Source organism: Adiantum capillus-veneris, chromosome 9 (genome assembly GCF_014529385.1).
Source record: "Adiantum capillus-veneris isolate H3 chromosome 9, ASM1452938v2, whole genome shotgun sequence".
NCBI lineage: Eukaryota > Viridiplantae > Streptophyta > Polypodiopsida > Polypodiales > Pteridaceae > Adiantum > Adiantum capillus-veneris.
Window position 1 is genome coordinate 131,163,964 of NC_140939.1, and position 20,140 is coordinate 131,184,103.

General features: G+C 42.2%; 1 protein-coding gene across 1 annotated transcript in view; it reads left to right on the forward strand.

Annotated features, from left to right (window-relative positions):
* LOC147451182 (uncharacterized) overlaps positions 1 to 19,922 on the forward strand; it is a 44,275-nt gene extending 24,353 nt beyond the window's left edge. Inside the window, exon 4 of the mRNA XM_086520586.1 lies at positions 19,869 to 19,922. Within this exon, the coding sequence (XP_086376712.1) occupies positions 19,869 to 19,922 (54 nt within the window). The remainder of the gene's footprint in view (positions 1 to 19,868) is intronic.
* Positions 19,923 to 20,140: the final 218 nt, after the last annotated feature.

Below are 20,140 nucleotides of genomic sequence, written 5' to 3' on the forward strand. Positions count from 1 at the left end.
TACTAGTACAAAAGAAAGATGATACTTATAGAGTATGTGTGGATTATTGGGCGCTTAATTGGATAACCATACAAAATACATTTCCTATTCCCAAGATAGAAGATCTATAAAGATAAGTTACAAGGGTTTACCTACTTTAGTAGAGTAGACCTCAAAAGTGGTTATCATCAGCAGATACAAATTGTGCCTTAAGATTCATAAGACGAAATTTTGTACAACTGTTGACTTGTATGAATTCTTGGTACTTCCTTTTTGGACATACCAATGTGCCAACTTCCTTTAATCAAATGATGGAGAGGCTCTCCAAACCTCAACAAAGCTTCACAGGAGTGTTCTTTGACAACATTATCGATTAAGTATGGAGCTTGATTCACCCCTTGTAATTTTCAGTCTTAAAAAATACACATTTGTAAGGCCCCCATTATGAGGAGAAGCCATCGTGCGTAAGAAAAAACACTCACCAAAAAGCCAAAAATTCATGCCTAGTCTTGAGCTTTGCTCAAGATTGGGTTTGTCGAAATATTCCCTTTTCGTCAAAATATTATGGTCGAACAAAGGTTGAAAAGTATGCTATGGTCTAAACAAGGCCATACATTGTGAGTATATTTATGGACAATCCAGGTAAAAAGAACATGCAAGCTGTGAAGTGGATACTTATGTATCTAAAAGGGACAACATGTATTTTGGAGGCATTGATATTTTCTTGCAAGGGTATGCTAATGCAGATATGGCAGGTGACAAAGACACTCAAAGGAGCACTACTAGCTACATCTTCATAGTTAGAGGCACAACAATAAGTTGGGCTTCAAAGTTGCAAAAAGTGGTCTCATTTACTAACAAGGAAGCAGAATATGTAGCAATGATAGAGGCAAGCAAAGAGATTCTGTGGCTTCACAGATTCTTGGAGGAGCTTGGATACAAGCAAGATAATTGTGTCTTGTACAATGATAGTCAAATGCCATTCATCTTGCAAAGAATAGACAAGCAATCTATTTCCACAATACTTTCTCATAGCTTCAAATTTGTGGTTCTTTCTTAGCAATCGATAAAGAGGATCAACTACATGCGCATAATGTGGTAGCCATATGACATAGAAGACATATGCACCTAAGAATCTTTGTACCAAAGTGACACTTACACGTGTCTCTTTCATTCATTGAATTGCATCAAACTTTGCAGGAAAAGGTCTTCGATAGAATCACGTTTCTTGGACGGTTTAAGAGATTCCCTATGCTTGACTTCCCAGGTTAACATGAATAACAATGCAAAATTATAAATTTGTGTTATCGGATTAGCAACATGTTTGATTACCGCTCGCATTTGAGGTTGGACAATTTCACCTTCTTTCGGAGTCGATACCTCCACTTGAGTTAAGATTGGAGTAGATGATACCTTTTTTGCACGTTCCTTGGAGGTGGAGTGACATGAGCGTGCTTTGAGCTTTGAGTCATTCGTTTCGGGGCCATCATATCGAGGTAGAGAAAAGGGAAAGAGAGAAAGAGAACTCAAGAATTTGAAGGGCAAAACGACGGTGGTAGAGAGGGAGTTGGAGATAAAGAATGTTTGAGGGTGAGAGGTTGAGGGAGAGAAGGTAACTTCGATGTTATGGAAAGAGAGCGGGATAGGTTCACATCCAGGGATAGTCTCAATCTCATGATCTACCTCTCTATGTGGCGGAAGATTCGTAAGGTCTTCTGGGAACACATCGTCATATTCCCTCAACCAGTTTGGTCGAAGTGAGGTATCCGATTGGTCCACTTTGTTGAGTTTTACCGCATAAATTTGCTGACCCTTCCTTAGTCCCTTCAAAAGTCTGCTGGCCTTAACTAGAGTAGCCCTAGGTCTCCCATTCCCCCCCTGGATTAAGGCTTCATTACCTAAGTTATCTGTAAAAGTAAAGTTCCCTTGTGCACAATGTATGTGGGCCCTATTTGCTTTAGCCAGTCCATCCCTAGTATCCCATCAAAGAATCCTAAGGGTAGGGTTCGAAATTGGGCAGAAGTTGGGTGTCCCCCTAAATCACGGTCGATTTTTCCTACAGAATGTTGAGATACTACTTCCTTGCCGTTTGCTAACTCTACAACTAGCTTGCTTGTTGGATACTTATCTAGCTTTAGCTTCCTCATTCATCGGGGTGAAAGAAATGAAAGAGTACTACCACAATCTATAAGGAAGTTAGCTCGTTCACCTCTGAGAGATCCTGGCGCATGAATGACTGCGTATTGCTTGCAACCATTGGGATTGTCAATTGCAGCATGTAGGGTTGATCTCTCCACTGTTTCGTCACCCACAGTTGGTTGTACCACTGCGGCATTCACTCTTGCGGTAGCTCCACGCCCTCGCCCTCTGTTCATCCTTCCTCGTCCTCCTCTTCCATTAGCTTGGCCACGCCCACGGGTATTCAAGGGTATGGCATTGGCGTTGGTTGCTTGAATGTTCCTGGGGCAATTGGATCTGTAATGTCCATGCTCGCCGCAACCATAGCATCGAACATCGGGGAACTCCATGGTTGTGGTGGTAGCCACAATAGGGCGCTGGTTATACGCTTGGTTGGCTGGTCTGTTATCCCAAGCAGTGGTCCTTGCCCTTTTTGCCCAATGATTCCTCCTGTTCTGATTAGCCCTTTGTACTTCGAGAGCTAGAGGTTTGGCCCTCAACAAGGCATCTTGTGGTGTCGTCGGTCTGAGAGCTTCCAACCGAGTATTCAGGGGATCGATTAGTCCTTGGCAGAACCTTGCCACCTGTTGTTCCAAGGTCATCTTAGGAGCATATCTCCGAAGAGTGACAAACTTTGCATAGTATTCTTCGACAGATGAATTGTGCTGTCGAAGTGAAAAGAATTCATTCATCCTCAATGTTCTATAGGCAGGCGGTAAATAACTCCCCATTATCGCAGCTTTAATGTCTTCCCAGGACTGGGAAGATCCCTTAATGTCCATGTCCCTGCAATGTTGCTTCCACCATATCTTGGCATCTCCAGTTAAGCGGAACATCGCAAGCATGGTCTGATTTACGGGTTGGGTCCCCGCAGCTTCAAAGTAATCGTCCATGGCTTCCATCCATACTTCCGCATCTCTCTCCACATTTTCCCCCTCGCCCTTAAAGATCGGAGGTTGGGCTTGCTTAAGGAGGAGCTTCTTCTCTTGCGCTGCCGAGTACAGAGCAACAGGCGGTACCTACATGGATTATACGAATTCTTGATACATTACTTGGATTTCAAAATAGACACGAGACTTTAAATAAAATTCAAGATTCTACTTTATCAAGAGACAGAGATTCAGAGACAAAAAGAACTTTATTGATGAAAATTTATTACAATTGAAACCCCTCAAGGTTTAGGATAACTGATGATCAGCTTATTACATGGATTTATGGATTGCGTATAAAATACGCCTAGGAGATGGTATTCACGTGATGCACTACTTCATTCGTGTAATAGTTTCTATACTCATTCTTGAGTGGATAATAAACTAAGATATCAAGCCGGAGTTCCGCCTTCAGTAATCCAAAGGTTTTGACTCGGTTCGCTGGGATCACGTTGGTGACCTTCTCCAAAAGCCAGTCGTTGATGGTTTGATTGGAGTTGTCTGAAACAGTCTAGTCCAATCGTGTAGGCACCAAGTAGAATATCTCTATTACTCTCAACTCTTCTCCCCAACGTATCTTCTTCAAGTCGGTAGCCAGGCATCCTAGCTTCCGAGCGTTGATGTAGTAAACCCCTCCTGGAAATGTCCAATCAAGTTCCCATCCTCTATCAATGCGAGTGGAGTGTGGCGTATAAGCCTTCAACAGTATCTCCATGACATCTCGCCTGAACTGGTAAACTGGGGATCTTCGAGCTTGCTCATAAATAAGCTCAAATACTTGGAACTTCCGATATTCGAGCACGGGGTCTTCCTGCAACACCAATGCAAGGAATTCGGATCAACTACCTATATACTTTTAGTTCCTTTTAAATGTTCAAACAATACGACTTTATTCCCCAGCCTAACCTGGGCTCTGATACCAGGTGTGAGGTCCCCACCCCGCTGTTTCCAATGGCGGATCTGATGGTGAACCCGGTGGCCACTAGATCTATTGCGGAAGCAAACAAAATGGTTCAGATTCGACTAGCGGACGATCTCTCATCACAAAGTGAGTCGAGTTCGAGCCTACTAGCAGGGAGATCTAGCTCCACCTCGCAGGGGAAGCGTACTCGAACTATCTAGCGATCCTAAGACCCACCTTCCAAGAGGAGAGAAACCCCGAGTTCCTTTTTCCCCATGTTTCAGAGGCACGTACACTCGAGATTCCACCGCTCTAGGGGCAATGAATATTACTAATATCGAAGTAAGCACAATGGGGACAGAGAGTTCCCGACCAATCGGGACCACCCATCTCGTAGGCATTGGCAACCTGAGCCAAGCCCCCACTTTCCACCCCCACACTCACACTTCCTTGTGTGACCTAATTACTACCACAAAGGTTGTTCAACATAAAGATTCTTTGTTTAATTCCGAATCACATTGTTCGTTAATACAGCCCTTCAACCAGTATTGCAAACAACACCAAGACAGAATTCTAGTAAACATTCTACTCAAACTTATTCATAAAAGTTCCAATGTTCTGGAGGTACAACATCCCCCCTCCAGCGAGAGTTCACTCCTCCCGTTGTCGCCTAGCTGCCCATACAACTAGGTATGTCCACCGCATAGAAAGCACGTCATGGACACTCCCACCGCATAGAAAGCAAGACGTGGGTTCCCACCGCATAGAAAGCAAGTCGTGGGTATCCACCGCATAGAAAGCAAGTCGTGGATTCAAGAGCCCTTAACGAGGAACTCTGCCCCCTGTGATTAGTAGGGGGGTCAGGATTAATTCAACATTGGAAATGAAATGAACATGTCGAGCTAAATTTTCCCTAGAAGACATTCTTTCCTAATTGCAACCAGCATACCCATCAATCATTTTCTTCCTACTTTAGAACTTAATGAATTCAATGCCGAGGTTTCCGTTGGATTTCTCCAACATGTTTGGGGATATTTTCATTCCTAACTTAACGCGTGCAATGTTAAATTAAACAACTTGAATGAAATTATGATCTACCTCTTCCATTTCTTCGTCGATGGCCCGTGAGATGGCCGGTATTTGTTCCTCTATGGGAGCTTTTCCCTTTCCGTTCACCTTGCTCGTTCCTGCCTCATGGTCGTGGGCTCCACCAAAGTGAGTCCTCTTAACCGGGGCCATTTTAAACTCACTACTTTAAATAATTGACTTGGAGAAAAGAACTAATGTCCGCAAGCATCATAACAACCCAATAGATAGATTAGTAACATCAATTAATCCCTCCTATATGCTAGATCTAGATTTTTCATAAAGCAATCATTAAGGATGGCACATAATCCTATGGGAACCGGCTCTAAGATAATTATTCGACTCACATGATTAAGAATAATTAGGATTTCACTATTGGAATTACCAGAGAATTGAATTAAGTATGATTAAACTATTTCCTAGCAAATAGATGATGCAGATTTACCTTATGCATATGTGTGAGGGTGGTCAATTCATAGAGACTTAATGACAAATTAATTTCTCTTTAATTACATCTTAATGCGTAAGAGAAGTGAATTTTAATTAAGATACAATGTTAATGAGTGATAGAAAGAGTGATTCTCTTCAATCTACACAATTACTAGCTTATCGATTAATTACTATACTGCCTAGAGAGAGAAAATTCTGATAATTATGCTCTAATCATTAATTGAGAGTGATGAATGGCTGATAATTTAGCTATGGAATGATGATTACATAATAGAATATGGTTAATGAGAATTTAGAGAGTAATTATAGAGAATTACGAGTAGGAATAAGCATAATAGACGAGAAATTTAGATGGTAATGAAAAGGATTTGCAAAAAGCATTAATTAAACCGTGGTTACCGTGATTAAGGGATGATAATCCTCTCGATTCTCTGATCTAATCGAGCTTCTTGAGGCGAGAATTCGACAGCACCTCCCTCCTTGCTTCTCCTTCAAAAGGTGCGTGTTCCGACAGCACCTTCCCAGAGTGTGTGTAGGTGTGTGTGTGTGCACTGTGTGTGTGTGAGCATATGTGTGTGTGTGTGTGCAGGTCTTTAAATAGGCCTCCTCAAGCTGAAAATCGATCTGGGTTGCTAAATGCATCTGGAAGCTTCTCCAGTTAAGCATGGCAACTCCAGTTCCCTCCCCACCAAGTGTCAGGTTGGCTTGGTTAACTGGTTCTGAGACTGATTTGCTGGCTTGGAAACTCTCCCAGGACTCCCACAAAGCAAGAGGGCGCCCCCTAGCTGCTAAAGCTGATCTGGAGTGGGCTGGAACCTGTTCCCACACAGTCCCGGGCCCTCGGTATCTCCCCGGGCAATTTTGAGAAAATTTGATTCTAAGCTAAAATGGGTCATACGAGTCGGATTTTGATGCCGAAAATTGCTATAGCAAGCTCTAACTAAGGCGTACTGACCCGAGTACCTGCCATATTTAGCAGCCCTCGGGGTCCGAAAATGCATTTTTTCAAATTTGGGGTACGGGTGCAGTTTTTCGAGACGATCAAAACTGGACGGGTCGGGTGACCAAAACCTTGCTATTTTTGGAATTTTTTTTACAAAAATTATTTTAACTCACATTTCGAAGCTTTAAAACATTCTGAACATCATGGCACTGACAGAATTTAGAAAACTGCTAAAAATAGTAACTTTTTTCATTATGTTCGTTTCATGGTACAATGGTGCTTTTATGATCGGGGTCAGAGACCTTACAACCTCCCCAACGTGAAAAATTTGAGATGTCCTCATCTCAAGAATGTGTTTGGGTAATCTTTTATGAGCTTTGGTTCGTCCTCCCAAGTTGCATCTTCTTCAAGGTAATCCTTCCACTTTACTAGATGCTCGGTGATAGTTCTGTTGCGTAACTTCCTTTCCCTTGTTTCCAGTACGTAGTCAGGTTGGAGCTCGAGAACTCCTTGTGCTGGCATGACTATCTGATCTGAGTCCAAGAATTGATCAGGGTGAGGAATATAGGGTTTGAGTAAGCTGACGTGGAATACATCATGAACCTTGAAGTTTGCAGGTAACTTTAGCTTGTAAGCTTGGTCACTCACAACCTTAATGATCTCGAATGGTCCACAATACCTTGGGCTTAGCTTCTTATACCTGCCTAGAGATAAGTTGCTTTTCTTTGGTCGGACTCGCAGAAAAACCTTATCTCCTTCTTTGAAAGTTCTTTCCGAACGGTTCTTATCTACATAGTGCTTCTGTCTATCCTGAGCGGCCTGAATGTCCTGGTGAATAGCTCTAGTCTGTGCTTCCATATCTTCTAACATCTTCATAGAAGCTTCTACCCTGATGGTCAGATCTGAGAAGTTCAGTGGTGCTAAGCAGTCCTGTCCATAAAGAGCTTTGAAGGGTGACATTCCAATGCTTCTGTGTTCGGAAGAATTATAAGCAAACTCCACCAAAGGTAGATATTGTAACCACTTCCTTGGCTCTTGTGAACAATAGGCTCTGAGAATGTCCTCGATGACTTGATTAACTCTTTCAGTTTGCCCGTCAGTCTGCGGATGATACGCTGTACTGAAGGCTAATTGCGACCCAATAGATTGGAAAAGAGAAGTCCAAAATTTTGATGTAAACTTGGCATCTCTATCGCTGACGATACGCTTAGGTAGACCATGTAGCCTAAAAATCTCCTTGATGAATACCCGACTAACATCTGAAGCAGTAAAGGTTGTCTTTACGGGTATTAGATGAGCCACTTTTGTGAGTATATCAACAACCACGAAAACAGAGTCATAACCTCCTGTAGAAGGTAATCCTGTAACAAAATCCATACTGATGCATTCCCATTTCATCTGGGGTATGTCAAGAGGTTGAAGTTGCCCTGGTAACTTGATTCTTTCGGCCTTTATCCGCTGACAAGAAAGACATTGCCTCACATAGCGAAGTATGTCTCCTTTCATCCCAGACCAAAAATAACTCCTCCTGATAGCATGAAGAGTCTTAGCATAGCCTGGATGTCCGGATGTAGGGCTATCGTGCGCTTCATACAAAATGGCCTTCTTTAAGGCTGGATCTCTGGGTACACAGAGTCTATGTTTGTAGTAAAGACATCCTCCCATAAGAGAATAATCTTTAGCTTCAGGCATCTTATTCTGCTGGACTAGAGATACTATACGTTGGTACTCTGGATCTACCAAGGATTCTTCTTTGATTCTATCCCAGATAGAGTTATTTGGAATAGAGATAGCTCCGAGAAAGGATTTTCGGCTAAGACCATCTGAAACTGCATTTTCCTTTCCTGGTCTACACTTTATGTCAAGGTCATATTCTTGTAATAGCTCTATCCATCGTCGTTGTGGCATATTGAGAATAGGTTGAGTAAAAATCCATTTTAAGCTCTTGTGGTCTATAACCAGCTAAAACTTGCGTCCGAGGAGATAATGTCTCCATAACTTCAGCGCATTAATAACTGCTAAAAGCTCCAAATCATGAGTAGGATAATTCTTCTCATGATCCCTCAGCTTTCGCGAAGTATACGCCACTGGTGTTCCTTCTTGAGTAAGAACTCCGCCTAGAGCAAATTTGCTAGAATCGGTCGCTACTTCAAATTCCTTACTGAAATCTGGAAGCTTTAAAATAGGAGCTGAGACCAAGAACTCTTTTAGTTTAGCAAAGCTAGACTCGTGCTCGGTCTTCCATTCGATCCTTATCCCTTTCTTCAGGAGTTCAGTCAAAGGTGCAGCAATACGTGCATAGTCCTTGACAAAAATCCTGTACCATCCCGTTATTCCAAGAAATCCTCTTACTTCGGTGACGGTGGATGGTTGAGGCCAATCAACGATGTCCTTGACCTTGTCTGGGTCCACTGAAATCCCCTCAGCTGATATGACAAATCCAAGATAGTTGACTTTTGGTGAGCAAAAAGTGCACTTGTTCTATTTAGCGTAAAGCTGATGTTCTCGAAGGAGATCAAGTACCTTGCGAACATGATCTTTGTGATATGCTTCGTTCTTAGAGTAGACCAGAATGTCATCAAAGAAAACCAAGACAAAATCATCCAGGTAAGGTCTGAAAATATCCTGCATAAGTCGATTGAAGCTTGCAGGAGTATTTGTTAGACCAAAAGACATTACTGTGAACTCGTAGTGCCCATACCTAGTGTTGAAATCCGTCTTTGGAATATCTGATTCCTTGATCCTGATTTGGTAATATCCTGACCTTAGATCTATCTTTGTAAATATTTTGGCGCCGTGGAGTCTGTCCAAAAGTTCGTCAATCCTTGGAATTGGATACTTGTTCTTGACAGTTACTTGGTTCAGTCCACGATAGTCTATGCATAGCCTTAAGGTTCCATCCTTCTTCTTCTGAAAAAGAACTGGAGCACCCCAAGGAGAAGTACTGGGTCGAATGAATCCTTGCTCAATGAGTTGCCTAAGCTGTTCTTTGAGTTCGATGGCCTTTGGAAGTGACATCTTATAAGGTCTTTTTGAGATAGGTTCACATCCAGGGATAGTCTCAATCTCATGATCTACCTCTCTATGTGGCGGAAGATTCGTAAGGTCTTCTGGGAACACATCGTCATATTCCCTCAACCAGTTTGGTCGAAGTGAGGTATCCGATTGGTCCACTTTGTTGAGTTTTACCGCATAAATTTGCTGACCCTTCCTTAGTCCCTTCAAAAGTCTGCTGGCCTTAACTAGAGTAGCCCTAGGTCTCCCATTCCCCCCCTGGATTAAGGCTTCATTACCTAAGTTATCTGTAAAAGTAAAGTTCCCTTGTGCACAATGTATGTGGGCCCTATTTGCTTTAGCCAGTCCATCCCTAGTATCCCATCAAAGAATCCTAAGGGTAGGGTTCGAAATTGGGCAGAAGTTGGGTGTCCCCCTAAATCACGGTCGATTTTTCCTACAGAATGTTGAGATACTACTTCCTTGCCGTTTGCTAACTCTACAACTAGCTTGCTTGTTGGATACTTATCTAGCTTTAGCTTCCTCATTCATCGGGGTGAAAGAAATGAAAGAGTACTACCACAATCTATAAGGAAGTTAGCTCGTTCACCTCTGAGAGATCCTGGCGCATGAATGACTGCGTATTGCTTGCAACCATTGGGATTGTCAATTGCAGCATGTAGGGTTGATCTCTCCACTGTTTCGTCACCCACAGTTGGTTGTACCACTGCGGCATTCACTCTTGCGGTAGCTCCACGCCCTCGCCCTCTGTTCATCCTTCCTCGTCCTCCTCTTCCATTAGCTTGGCCACGCCCACGGGTATTCAAGGGTATGGCATTGGCGTTGGTTGCTTGAATGTTCCTGGGGCAATTGGATCTGTAATGTCCATGCTCGCCGCAACCATAGCATCGAACATCGGGGAACTCCATGGTTGTGGTGGTAGCCACAATAGGGCGCTGGTTATACGCTTGGTTGGCTGGTCTGTTATCCCAAGCAGTGGTCCTTGCCCTTTTTGCCCAATGATTCCTCCTGTTCTGATTAGCCCTTTGTACTTCGAGAGCTAGAGGTTTGGCCCTCAACAAGGCATCTTGTGGTGTCGTCGGTCTGAGAGCTTCCAACCGAGTATTCAGGGGATCGATTAGTCCTTGGCAGAACCTTGCCACCTGTTGTTCCAAGGTCATCTTAGGAGCATATCTCCGAAGAGTGACAAACTTTGCATAGTATTCTTCGACAGATGAATTGTGCTGTCGAAGTGAAAAGAATTCATTCATCCTCAATGTTCTATAGGCAGGCGGTAAATAACTCCCCATTATCGCAGCTTTAATGTCTTCCCAGGACTGGGAAGATCCCTTAATGTCCATGTCCCTGCAATGTTGCTTCCACCATATCTTGGCATCTCCAGTTAAGCGGAACATCGCAAGCATGGTCTGATTTACGGGTTGGGTCCCCGCAGCTTCAAAGTAATCGTCCATGGCTTCCATCCATACTTCCGCATCTCTCTCCACATTTTCCCCCTCGCCCTTAAAGATCGGAGGTTGGGCTTGCTTAAGGAGGAGCTTCTTCTCTTGCGCTGCCGAGTACAGAGCAACAGGCGGTACCTACATGGATTATACGAATTCTTGATACATTACTTGGATTTCAAAATAGACACGAGACTTTAAATAAAATTCAAGATTCTACTTTATCAAGAGACAGAGATTCAGAGACAAAAAGAACTTTATTGATGAAAATTTATTACAATTGAAACCCCTCAAGGTTTAGGATAACTGATGATCAGCTTATTACATGGATTTATGGATTGCGTATAAAATACGCCTAGGAGATGGTATTCACGTGATGCACTACTTCATTCGTGTAATAGTTTCTATACTCATTCTTGAGTGGATAATAAACTAAGATATCAAGCCGGAGTTCCGCCTTCAGTAATCCAAAGGTTTTGACTCGGTTCGCTGGGATCACGTTGGTGACCTTCTCCAAAAGCCAGTCGTTGATGGTTTGATTGGAGTTGTCTGAAACAGTCTAGTCCAATCGTGTAGGCACCAAGTAGAATATCTCTATTACTCTCAACTCTTCTCCCCAACGTATCTTCTTCAAGTCGGTAGCCAGGCATCCTAGCTTCCGAGCGTTGATGTAGTAAACCCCTCCTGGAAATGTCCAATCAAGTTCCCATCCTCTATCAATGCGAGTGGAGTGTGGCGTATAAGCCTTCAACAGTATCTCCATGACATCTCGCCTGAACTGGTAAACTGGGGATCTTCGAGCTTGCTCATAAATAAGCTCAAATACTTGGAACTTCCGATATTCGAGCACGGGGTCTTCCTGCAACACCAATGCAAGGAATTCGGATCAACTACCTATATACTTTTAGTTCCTTTTAAATGTTCAAACAATACGACTTTATTCCCCAGCCTAACCTGGGCTCTGATACCAGGTGTGAGGTCCCCACCCCGCTGTTTCCAATGGCGGATCTGATGGTGAACCCGGTGGCCACTAGATCTATTGCGGAAGCAAACAAAATGGTTCAGATTCGACTAGCGGACGATCTCTCATCACAAAGTGAGTCGAGTTCGAGCCTACTAGCAGGGAGATCTAGCTCCACCTCGCAGGGGAAGCGTACTCGAACTATCTAGCGATCCTAAGACCCACCTTCCAAGAGGAGAGAAACCCCGAGTTCCTTTTTCCCCATGTTTCAGAGGCACGTACACTCGAGATTCCACCGCTCTAGGGGCAATGAATATTACTAATATCGAAGTAAGCACAATGGGGACAGAGAGTTCCCGACCAATCGGGACCACCCATCTCGTAGGCATTGGCAACCTGAGCCAAGCCCCCACTTTCCACCCCCACACTCACACTTCCTTGTGTGACCTAATTACTACCACAAAGGTTGTTCAACATAAAGATTCTTTGTTTAATTCCGAATCACATTGTTCGTTAATACAGCCCTTCAACCAGTATTGCAAACAACACCAAGACAGAATTCTAGTAAACATTCTACTCAAACTTATTCATAAAAGTTCCAATGTTCTGGAGGTACAACATCCCCCCTCCAGCGAGAGTTCACTCCTCCCGTTGTCGCCTAGCTGCCCATACAACTAGGTATGTCCACCGCATAGAAAGCACGTCATGGACACTCCCACCGCATAGAAAGCAAGACGTGGGTTCCCACCGCATAGAAAGCAAGTCGTGGGTATCCACCGCATAGAAAGCAAGTCGTGGATTCAAGAGCCCTTAACGAGGAACTCTGCCCCCTGTGATTAGTAGGGGGGTCAGGATTAATTCAACATTGGAAATGAAATGAACATGTCGAGCTAAATTTTCCCTAGAAGACATTCTTTCCTAATTGCAACCAGCATACCCATCAATCATTTTCTTCCTACTTTAGAACTTAATGAATTCAATGCCGAGGTTTCCGTTGGATTTCTCCAACATGTTTGGGGATATTTTCATTCCTAACTTAACGCGTGCAATGTTAAATTAAACAACTTGAATGAAATTATGATCTACCTCTTCCATTTCTTCGTCGATGGCCCGTGAGATGGCCGGTATTTGTTCCTCTATGGGAGCTTTTCCCTTTCCGTTCACCTTGCTCGTTCCTGCCTCATGGTCGTGGGCTCCACCAAAGTGAGTCCTCTTAACCGGGGCCATTTTAAACTCACTACTTTAAATAATTGACTTGGAGAAAAGAACTAATGTCCGCAAGCATCATAACAACCCAATAGATAGATTAGTAACATCAATTAATCCCTCCTATATGCTAGATCTAGATTTTTCATAAAGCAATCATTAAGGATGGCACATAATCCTATGGGAACCGGCTCTAAGATAATTATTCGACTCACATGATTAAGAATAATTAGGATTTCACTATTGGAATTACCAGAGAATTGAATTAAGTATGATTAAACTATTTCCTAGCAAATAGATGATGCAGATTTACCTTATGCATATGTGTGAGGGTGGTCAATTCATAGAGACTTAATGACAAATTAATTTCTCTTTAATTACATCTTAATGCGTAAGAGAAGTGAATTTTAATTAAGATACAATGTTAATGAGTGATAGAAAGAGTGATTCTCTTCAATCTACACAATTACTAGCTTATCGATTAATTACTATACTGCCTAGAGAGAGAAAATTCTGATAATTATGCTCTAATCATTAATTGAGAGTGATGAATGGCTGATAATTTAGCTATGGAATGATGATTACATAATAGAATATGGTTAATGAGAATTTAGAGAGTAATTATAGAGAATTACGACTAGGAATAAGCATAATAGACGAGAAATTTAGATGGTAATGAAAAGGATTTGCAAAAAGCATTAATTAAACCGTGGTTACCGTGATTAAGGGATGATAATCCTCTCGATTCTCTGATCTAATCGAGCTTCTTGAGGCGAGAATTCGACAGCACCTCCCTCCTTGCTTCTCCTTCAAAAGGTGCGTGTTCCGACAGCACCTTCCCAGAGTGTGTGTAGGTGTGTGTGTGTGCACTGTGTGTGTGTGAGCATATGTGTGTGTGTGTGTGCAGGTCTTTAAATAGGCCTCCTCAAGCTGAAAATCAATCTGGGTTGCTAAATGCGTCTGGAAGCTTCTCCAGTTAAGCATGGCAACTCCAGTTCCCTGCCCACCAAGTGTCAGGTTGGCTTGGTTAACTGGTTCTGAGACTGAGTTGCTGGCTTGGAAACTCTCCCAGGACTCCCACAAAGCAAGAGGGCGCCCCCTAGCTGCTAAAGCTGATCTGGAGTGGGCTGGAACCTGTTCCCACACAGTCCCGGGCCCCCGGTACCTCCCCGGGCAATTTTGAGAAAATTTGATTCTAGGCTAAAATGGGTCATACGAGTCGGATTTTGATGCCGAAAATTGCTATAGCAAGCTCTAGCTAAGGCGTACTGACCCGAGTACCTGCCATATTTAGCAGCCCCCGAGGTCCGAAAATGCATTTTTTCAAATTTGGGGTACGGGTGCAGTTTTTCGAGACGATCAAAACTGGACGGGTCGGGTGACCAAAACCTTGCTATTTTTGGAATTTTTTTTACAAAAATGATTTTAACTCACATTTCGAAGCTTTAAAACATTCTGAACATCATGGCACTGACAGAATTTGGAAAACTGCTAAAAATAGTAACTTTTTTTCATTATGTTCGTTTCATGGTACAATGGTGCTTTTATGATCGGGGTCAGAGACCTTACAATATGGTAACCCTCTTTATCTCACAGGTCTTTAAATATCACAGCTTACCAAATTTTATAGTTTTTGATAAGGTTTTAAGAATAACACTTTTTGGAAGGGTCTCTTTGAGAATTTTGATACTAAGTTGAGAATTTTGGAAGGGTCTCTTTGAGAATTTTGATACTAAGTTGAGTTTCTCCTCGGCCTATCACCCACAAACGAATGGCCAAATGAGATAGGAAATTCATTTGTTATTGATCTACTTAAAGCCTATGTTACAAAAGGAGATCAAGGATATCAATGGGAAAAGTACTTCCCTTAGTAGAGTAAGCATACAATAACACTATCCATACTTCTACTGAAAGGCACCCTTCAAGGTAATTGAAGGAAGACCCAAGCTCCCATTGATAGTCGACCCTTAGGAAGATATTTGCTGCTGCTAAGTTTAGTAGAGACCTTAAAGAATATTTTCATAAGATTAAGGAAACTTTATCTGTCATGCAACAAAAGGAAAAGGTTGCTGATAAGCATAGACGAGCCTTGACCTTCAAAGAAAATGATTGGGTATTGCTGGAGTTTCCAAAAGCACATCTAAGCCATACTATGGGCAAGGGAACACAAGGACACCCGATAGGTCATCAAAAATATTATGCTAAGTTAGCAGAAAGATATTATGGCCCATTTCAGTTTCTTAAGCCTATGAATGAAACATATTACAAGTTAATGTTACCTAGCACTTGGCTCATTCATAATGCCTTTCATGTGAGCTTCTTGAAACCATATAAGGGCAAGCCACCCAAAGAGTTGGTAATTGAAGAACCACCCGAGTTTCAAGGTCAAGAAGAGATCTTGCGGCTAGAGAGCATTCTACGACATGAAGACAAGGTTTTAAGAAGTGGTATGACTATCCAATGATATCTTACCAAATTTAAGAACTATCCTTTCAAAGATGTAAGGTGGGGTGGAAAACATTTAGTTAAAGGATTATATGATATAAACCTTGTAAATACTTACAATGAGTCCTGTCAAAGGTAAGAATCATGTATGAACAAGTATGATTTATAAATAATTTTTTTCTTGTTTTGACTCTAAGATTTCATTTGAATGTTCATAAGTTTTAGTTGTAAGCATACCATGAATCATGCTTACGACATCTTAGTCTCTTAAGTATCTAGTAGACCTTGCCAATCTACTATGAAAGAAAACTAGGCTACGAAAAGACATGCTTCAAGCTTGCAATAGCTAAGTCTTCCAAGCACCGAGTGGAGTTAGTCACCATTGTGGGAGAATTTTGATTGGCTAAAAGGGATCCTCTATCCAAAGCAACATGACTAGCTATGACTTTATTTTCCCTACTCCATAGTCGAGGATGACTATGAAAAAATAAAGTTGAGAAATTTGTATACTATATGAAAAAAAATCCCTTAGATAAAGATACTATATGAAGGTAATGTCATGAAAATTAATTTCTAATCTTCTAAAAGTATTCTCCATCTTAAATTGGCCATTTAAGTCCGGGGAAAATAAAAGAGAATAAGTGAAGTTGATTTAAGTGCTTATGGACCAACTCAGTGAAAGGCTTGGGACCATAAGAGGAGAATGTTGGGGTGAAGGTAGTGTGTCTCTTTCCTTGGTCGGGAACCCACCAAAGACATTCAATTGCCCATCACTTGTACACACCTTATTCTTTACTATTTAGAAGAATAAGGGGCTCTCTCACACACATTGTGGTGAGCTGCTCCACCCACACCTTGTGTTGTGTGTGTGTGTGTGTGTGTGAACATGCACCACATTTTCACACTCACAATTGGCAATGGTAGGGAGAATGGAGACATTGAGAGCTCTGAGGCAATAGTTTACTCGCTCTCGATGGTGGAGAGATCAAGAAAGCTTGGAAGCTTTGTGAGAACAAAATGGGAGCTTGTGAGCTCAGTTGCTAAGAGTGATGTATGCTCTTGTGGAAGCTTAGACAATGCAAAAGATAGTGTGTAGGTGAAGGTGCCATCCTCAAAATTGTGTACGCAACAAAATTGTATTCAAATTTGTTTTTCTTCTTGTAGAATGCAGATCTAAAAATTCTGCCCACTAAACCCTTTTGTTTAGACATGGTCTACAACTTTGTAGAAGAAACTTTCTACAAATTCCTGACCGTTTTGTTGATATTCATCTCAGACTAACCGAATAAAGGAAATTTCATTTTTTTTGTTTTGCGTAGTGTGCGAGTATGATGCATTTTTGAAAGCATGACAGGTTCTCGAACAGCCTTGAAGTTAGGTGCATAAATTTTGAGGTTGAAGATGCAATTTTAGCTTGTGTAGAGCTTGAGGTTCAATGAGGTTTTTTGGTAGATTTGAGTAAAGAATGAAGCGGGTAGATTTGGTCGATGGATACCCATTTTTGACTGAGACAAGTTGCTAGCATTGGCACTTCAGGTTGAGCTTCTCTCACAGGTTTTCACAAGACAGTTTGGCATCCATTTTTTGCTTTGGTTCATAGTCTTTGCGGATTGCATATGGTTATAGCGCATGGTTGATGCCCATTGTACATGCATTTTAAGAAGCACTTTTGAAAGCGTGTGAGGTTTGATCGCACGAATGACAATCCTAAATGCAAATGCTCCCTTTGTAGCTGCTATATTGGGTGTTGACACTAAGAGGTCATACATGAGAGTCCCGAAGACTGATGAAAGACATGTAATCTTTGCTAGCATATCACAAAATATATGAGAGTTATTAGATGGAAATTTGAGGCTTATACCACCCTATAAATGATTTGGGACTGTGTGTTAGCTAAGAGAGAGGCTTGTGAGTGGTAGAGAGGGGCAAAAGGTGCTTCTGCATCGTGAACTTTGACAACACTTTTGTTAGTATATCTTTAATGCCCACCTATCAATTTTGCCTAACATAATTTATGTTGGACGATTTGCAAGGCCCCCATATGAGGAGAAGCCAATAATGCACATATATTTGGTAAATTCTAGCTTGCATGTTGATGAGGTCTTTATTTGTGATTGTGGATGGTATAGAGAAAATTCAAGGGCCCAACCTTGGGGCCAGGGCATGGTGAGAAGCCCTGGCTGAGGGGTCTAGGGGGCTAGTTCCCCCCCCCCCACCCCCCGTAGGCAAGGGTTTGGGGGAAGTGCCCCTTGAGGAAAATTTGGAAGAATATTCCTTGCGATACTAAGGCCATATGTACACGCCCTTACTACTATGGCCGGTGCCCATAGATGGTGGGTTGGCATAGTCAATACCTCACTCACTCACAGACACAGACACACACACACACACACACACACACACACACACATTTATCTACCACTGATCTATAGCACTATATAAGGAATCCATATCCATGAACCACGTCATCCATATTGAAGGATAAACAACGCCTTGTGTTGGCGGACGCTAGCATAGCCAGAACAAAACCAACAACTCTATGTCAGCCAAGGACGAAGCTTAACCCGTAGGTGCATGGAAACAAGAAGATGGATGTCAAGCACCTTCTTGACCTTCTAAGACAACCTCTACTCGAGGAAATCAAATCTAAATGTTCTCTGCACTAGTGAAAGCAACTCAACCTACGATGCTCATGCGATCCGAAACTAGACCAAACGCATTCGAAATGTCACAAAACTCATAAGACACGCTCTCCTCATCAAGATTTCATTAACCTATGGACTATGACTTGATATCCTACCTCAAACCACATCGCACAACAATTGCGTATAAAGACAGACAAGAAAATGCAGGTCACCACTTTTTGTAGTGTATGGTCCTAATTTGTAGCTCAAGCTGACACACAGTTTGGATGACTCACCCGAAATCTTGTAGGAGCTCGCTTCGCGACGACACCGGAATTGTGAAAACTTGGCATTGGGTTGAACCTCTAACTGTTGCTAATGCATTGGCAGTGTTGCTTTTGCAATGGAGGTTCCATAAAGCACATAGGGAAGAGAAGAAATCTCTCTCTCTCTCTCTCTCTCTCTCTCTCTCTCTCTCTCTCTCTCTCTCTCTCTCTCTCTCTCTCTCTCAGACACAACACACAACAAACTTCGGATTTGATTAATTCAAAAGTTGACTTAGGGTTACAAAAATTGACTTCTATACAATTCCTCAGATTCTTGTTCCCACAAAGAATATTGGCCGCTTAAATATTACAAAAATGTCATTTTGGTTCAAAATTAATGATACAAAAAGGTTGGGAAAGCTCCTCTGAGTTTGGCCATCAAAACTTCCCGCGTTCTGTCTTCTCTTACATGATAGGTCTTGATCTTCTGCTTCTGGTAAAGACGTCTTTATGTCAATGAAACCCTTGGAGCTTTAGTAGCTTTAAGTATGACTCGTACCTTATATTGGCCAAGGTGACTGTGGGGCCGAATATTTTGCTATCATACATAAAGAAGCCGGTGTAGTAGGCTTCGTCAAAAGCTTGCATGTGGTAGCTTGGTAAGAACATTACCCTTTGAGATGTAACACCTCCGGAGATGGCTGCTTTGAAAAATCAAATGTCATTGTGGTGGCAGTGTCACCCATTGACAGGAGGGTTGAGTCCGCAGCTTTGGATGGTGCGAACACTTCAGTGTAAGCCAAAAAGGTTTTGCATATTTTCTTGATCATCACACATGTCAAGTCAGGGAAGCCAATGAAATTCTTAATGGTGCCCTTCAAGGTTTTCACCATATAAGAGACACTTATTCTCTCTCCTTCCTTGGGTGGTGGCATAGATGGGTAATTGAGCCAGTTGGGATGTCTCTTTAAGATTCTAAAGTGGTTTGCCCATGTGCACATGAGGGATTGGGAAAAATAGAATGTCATCCCAAACAATTTTCAGAGCTTCCACCAAGTACTTTAGAAACCCGGAGTACTTGAGGAGCTACGCTTTTCTCCACCTTGGTTGGGAGTCCATTGTTTTCTTTGCAGTCTCTATATTTTTGATGTCTCCATCATATATTGGTTCCATTGCTTCTTCTTTGACTCTCTTCCTTATCAACATCACTTCATACTTTAGGAGAGGATATGGGAGTGTGGGTTGCATCCATTCCTACCTAAGCACATTTGTGGCAAGCCCTTGGACTCCTACAGAGTGTAGCATTCTTGTCTCCCATTCCAAGGTTACCTTGTGGTCTTCCGCTATGGACTTTTCTATCAAAATTTGGAGGAGTGTCTCCTCCTGTGCAGTCAATGATTTCTCTGCTTGTTCTTGTGTCTCTATCTATTCTTCTTGGTTCTGCAGATCTTCTGCATCCTCAGGAACTTTCATGGGCTCATCTCTTACGTTAGTCCCTAGATCACAAGGCCCCGATTTTGTTTCTTGTGTCCTTGCTTTGGCTATTTCTTTTTGTAATCATGTTATCTGTTGTTGAGCAAGCACATCTCTTTTAGTAGCTTCTTCTGCTTGGTCCACCAACATCTCTTGCAGTGCAGCCAATTGTCATTGGATCTCTTCATGTTCTTTTTGAATCTCTTGGTGTTCAGCCTTCATTCTTTCCTCCGCAGCTAGAGATC